At 38.6% G+C, this 5,000-nt stretch overlaps 1 protein-coding gene across 1 annotated transcript in view; it reads right to left on the reverse strand.

Annotated features, from left to right (window-relative positions):
- Positions 1-4,909: 4,909 nt before the first annotated feature.
- foxa1 (forkhead box A1) overlaps positions 4,910-5,000 on the reverse strand; it is a 4,199-nt gene continuing 4,108 nt past the window's right edge. The window contains exon 2 of the mRNA XM_085767118.1: positions 4,910-5,000. This exon is cut by the window's right edge and continues 1,103 nt beyond it. Coding sequence (XP_085623244.1) covers positions 4,928-5,000 — 73 coding nt within the window. The 3' untranslated portion in view covers positions 4,910-4,927.

Genomic DNA, 5,000 nt, shown 5'->3' on the forward strand with positions numbered 1-5,000 from the left:
AAATAGTTGTATCTTCCGACAGCAATCACTTCTATAGAGTGTTTGGTCTGAAACACGGGTCTGTCAGTCACTCTGCTCTGCTCTGAGCCCAGGAGAAAACTTTCCTTGTATCCTACAACCTTTATCCAATGAGGAGAGAGAACGGCATAAAGGGGCAGTCCTCTCTGTGTGTGCAGCCAAGGGATGCGCCTGAATGTGGCGACGTAGGGACGAGGACCAATAGATCCATGACGAGGGCGGGGGCTGCTAACTCCATCTGCTGAAAGGAAGTTAGCCAAAACCACTGCATCGCTGACTGATAGCTTTAATATTAATGACGTCACCGTAATAATAATAACAGCAACAATTATAATAATATTAATAACAACATTAATAATAATAATATTAATAATAATAAATGCGGTGAGTTTTCCGACCCTCCACAAGAAAAGCCTCAGTGTGAGTCTGAAGGTTGAAATCTGAAGAGGGAAGAATCCATCAGGCCCCAGATTATTATTGATATTATTAACTTTCATCTTTAGTTTAATAAATGACCGATAAATGAAGAAGCAGAACGGTGAGGGGGAAAAACACAGTGTAATATATATAAATGAATGAATTAAAACAATAAATAATTAGTTTCAGATAAAACTTAAATATTTGGGTCGGGTGAGAAATTCAGAAATATCTTTAAAAACTGTAAGATGTTTGTTTTATATTCAACACAGTCATTTATATTAAATACGTTAACTGATAATAAAAAATAAAAAAAGACTTTCCTCTGAAAACATTTAATTGAAAAACCTGTTTTGTGGCTGTTTTTTATTTGATTTAAATGTTGATGTGTGTTGTTGATGTGTGTGTGTTGGTCACTGAGCACAACTACACATTATTATTACTAACACATGATGTCACATGTTCATAATAAACTAAGTGTTGTTTTGTAAAAGTGAATTAACATTTTTATTCCACGTTGAGTCCAGATTGATTTCCTCTTTATACTGTTATTATATATATATTATATATATATTATAGCCTATTATATATATATTATATATATATTATAGCCTATTATATATATATTATATATATATTATAACCTACTAAAATCAGATGTTGATGAAGAAACACCAGTTCTACAACCTGATGTCATCCAGTTGTATACTGCACACACACACACACACATATATATACATACATATATAGGCTACATACATATGTGTGTATATATATATATATATATAGTTGGTGATTTTTTCTCAGATGAATATTAATATCAAAACAAAGATAAATCTCAGAAATATAAAGAAACATTTTGTGAACGAATAAAACCTTAGATGATGATGATAGTGGTGTGTGTGTGTGTGTGTGTGTGTGTGTGTGTGTGTGTGTGTGTGTGTGTGTGTGTGTCTAGTTAACAGGTTAATTAGTGATTAATTACAGTAACTAGTGAATCATTACTGGATCATTAGCGACGTCTCGCGGCTCCAGAAACAGCTGGAGATCAAAGGCGCCGCCGACACGCGCCAAACCCGGACACAGCGGAGCGCGAGGCGGCGGCGCGAGGCCGAGACACGGCGGAGGGAACCGGGACCGGAGAGACCCGGACCGGGACCGGAGAGACCCGGACCGATCCGGACCGGGACCAGAAACACGGAGGAAGAAGAAGGAAAAGAATGAAGTGAAAAGTGAAAGAGAAGAGAAAGTGAAGCAGAAATAAACTAATATGAGTGTCAATAATAAATGTTAAAACAATGAATAAAAAGCCGAACAAAAGGAACCAAACCAGAGAGTGACAATTCAACAACAATATAATATAATATAATATAATATAATATAATATAGATCTATAATATAATATAATATAATATAATATAATATAATATAGATCTATAACATAACATAATATAATATAATATAATATAATAGATCTATAACATAACAACAGTATAATATAAACCCGTGTCCTCGTCTCTTCAGATGAAACATGAAGCTCTGAGGTTCCGACAAGAAGAGCGGGTTTTTCATGATTCAATTAAAAAAACTAAACTAAACAAAAAAACTCAGAAAATAATATTGAAATAGGAGGAAATGATATTAAAATAAATTTATTTTAATATCATTTCCTCATGAAGTTTTCTTTTTTTCTTTAAAGAAACAAATCAGAAAATGAAAGAACTATATAGGTCTATATATAGCCTATATATATAAAACAATTTTTTTTTACCTTTGACAGAATCGATCAGGACGTTATGACAAATAATCACAGTGCTTTATTTATTATTATTGTTGTTATTATAATCCTTATCAGACTAGATCGTCTTATTGAAGATTATAAATCAATAATCATCAGTTAATAGATCGATAGTTTGACTTCATTCCATCAGGAAGAAAAAGTTCTGTAATGTTCATCAATAACCGATTTTACTTATTAATCACTGATCAATATTAACTGATAGTTAATATTGATCAGTTTCATTTAATGAGATTTAAACTGATGAACTGATTGGATAATAAATGATTTATTAACCTCATTAATGAATATTAATATATTCCGGGTTAGAACGAACGATGATGAGAAATTATCAATAAATCAATATATCAATAAATCAATAAGTGTCATTGTTTCTTTGTTTTATTTGAAAATGACAGAATAAGTTAAGAACATGCATCAAAAACCAACGAGGAAGAAACACAACGTGGGGGGGTCTGCTTCTCCAGAGAACAAGAAGAAGAAGGAGAAGAAGAAGAAGAAGAAGACCTCCCACTTCATTCATGCAGATGGTCATAATAATAATAATAATAATCAATAATCAATAATCAATAATCAGTGATGGACAGTTTAAATACAGACGCATCAACAGTCAAACAGGAAGTGGTTTTTCCTTTTACACACAGAGTCAATTACTATTCATCAATAATAATCGTCATTGACCAATCACCATCACAGTGATAATGTGGACGTTATTGATTATTGATCAGTGATCGGGTCTGAATTTAACTGGTTTATAAAGAGAGAGACTGTGACATGAAAAACGCTCCAGATCAATAGTAGTAATATTGCTACGAGCCGATCGACAGAGCTTTGATACCCTGAGTCTGAGTCTGCAGCTGATTGGCCGTTTCATTCATTACACCACCGACTATCAATCTATAATCAATAGGAATGGAGATTACCAATTTATAACCAATGATAATGAGTATCTCATTTCATTTCATTTCATTTCATTCATTAAAGCAGAAGTAAGCGATCCGGTGGTTTTCGCTAATGCTGCGTTCCAGGCAGGCTTTTGAAACCGTAAATTACAGCTTCAAGTCACGACTTACGACTTTGTAGCGTTCCAGGCAACCCACTCGTGTTTCTCCGACCTGTTTTACCTGTGAAAGTCACTATAACGGCCACTCGTAACTTCTGACCCGTGAACTCGTACCAGATCGAACTGGTACCACTTCACAGGTCAGAAAAACACCAGTTACGGGTTGCCTTGAACGCACCATAACAGTCCTCGTCCCTACGTCGCCACATTCAGGCGCATCCCTTGGCTGCACACACAGAGAGGACTGCCCCTTTATGCCGTTCTCTCTCCTCATTGGATAAAGGTTGTAGGATACAAGGAAAGTTTTCTCCTGGGCTCAGAGCAGAGCAGAGTGACTGACAGACCCGTGTTTCAGACCAAACACTCTATAGAAGTGATTGCTGTCGGAAGATACAACTATTTAAGACTTAGATTAACACAAAAATATCACTTACTTCTGCTTTAAATAAAGGTTATGAAATGAAATGAAATGTATCTGTGTGTGTGTGTGTGATCGGAGACTCTGTGGGTTAAAGGAGAAAACAGACGTCTGGACCTGTTGGAGTCCTGGTCTGGTCACAGTGCAGAGATCAGAACCACCAGAACCACCAGAACCACCAGAACCACCAGAACCACCAGAACCCGGTTCAGCATCGTCACAGTCAGACAGGAAGTCCAGGGCGGCTGCATGCAGAGAGCATAGATACGTAGATACTGACTAGACGACGCCTTCGGCTTCTCAGCGTACGTCAACACGGCGGCCATCTTGGTCCGGGGTTCTGACCATAGACCAGCAGTCAAGACTCCGGGTCAGACCAGGTCAGAACCTTGTAGAACAAAGTTCAGTGTATTTATGCATGTGGGTGTCTGAGTGTGTAAGTGTATGTTTAAGGGGCTGTGTCCACCAAACGTGTTTTCAGCTCTGACAGCGCTCTCTCCCTCGTCAGAATGCAGCTGTTGCTAGGTTACAAAACGAGTCCTCTGACACTTCAGTGTTCCGGCCTTGTTTAATGTAAACACTACAACGAGTGTCAGAAATACACAACAGCATTAGCAGCTTTTGACATGGACCCTGAGGTCGTCCTACCTTCATGATATAAACCGAGCCAAGTCTCGTTGTGTTGCTGTGGTAACGTATGTCCCGCCCCTTCTTGATTCTGATTGGTCAGTGCGGGGAACAGTGACATTGACGAGCGCAGCGCTGTTCTAAAAGTTGAACAGATTTCAACTCGAAGCGCTCTGAGCGCCGCGACAAAAAGAAGCAAGCGAAGTGCCGAGGGTGTTTTACCTCCGAGGGCGCTGAGCGCTGTGAGCGCTGACTCAATAGGTTTGAATGGAAAGTAGACGGCCAGAGCGCTGAAGATGCGTCTGGTGGACACGGGCCCTAATACATTAAAAGAAAATTATAACATTTTTTTGTTGTTGTATCATAAATATATGTCTGACATTTGTAATAAACCAAACGGCTTGAATATTCAGTGAGTTGTGGTGATGTTAATGGTTGATAGACCTCTAGTGCAGGAAGTAGACACGGCTTCCCCCTGACCAAGATGGCCGCCGTGTTGACGTATTCCACCATAGAGCTGCATGGGAACCAGCATCTAGTCAGAATATAGATCTATGACAGAGAGTCTGACAGGAAGTGGGCGGTCCTAGGTGTTGAGCAGCGGCCGTGCCGGGTAGACGCCCTGGTAGTAGGCGCTGGCGTCCAGAGCCTCCATGCCC

The sequence above is a fragment of the Trachurus japonicus genome, chromosome 22 (assembly GCF_045865225.1).
Source record: "Trachurus japonicus isolate A0001 chromosome 22, Traja_1.0".
Taxonomy (NCBI): domain Eukaryota; kingdom Metazoa; phylum Chordata; class Actinopteri; order Carangiformes; family Carangidae; genus Trachurus; species Trachurus japonicus.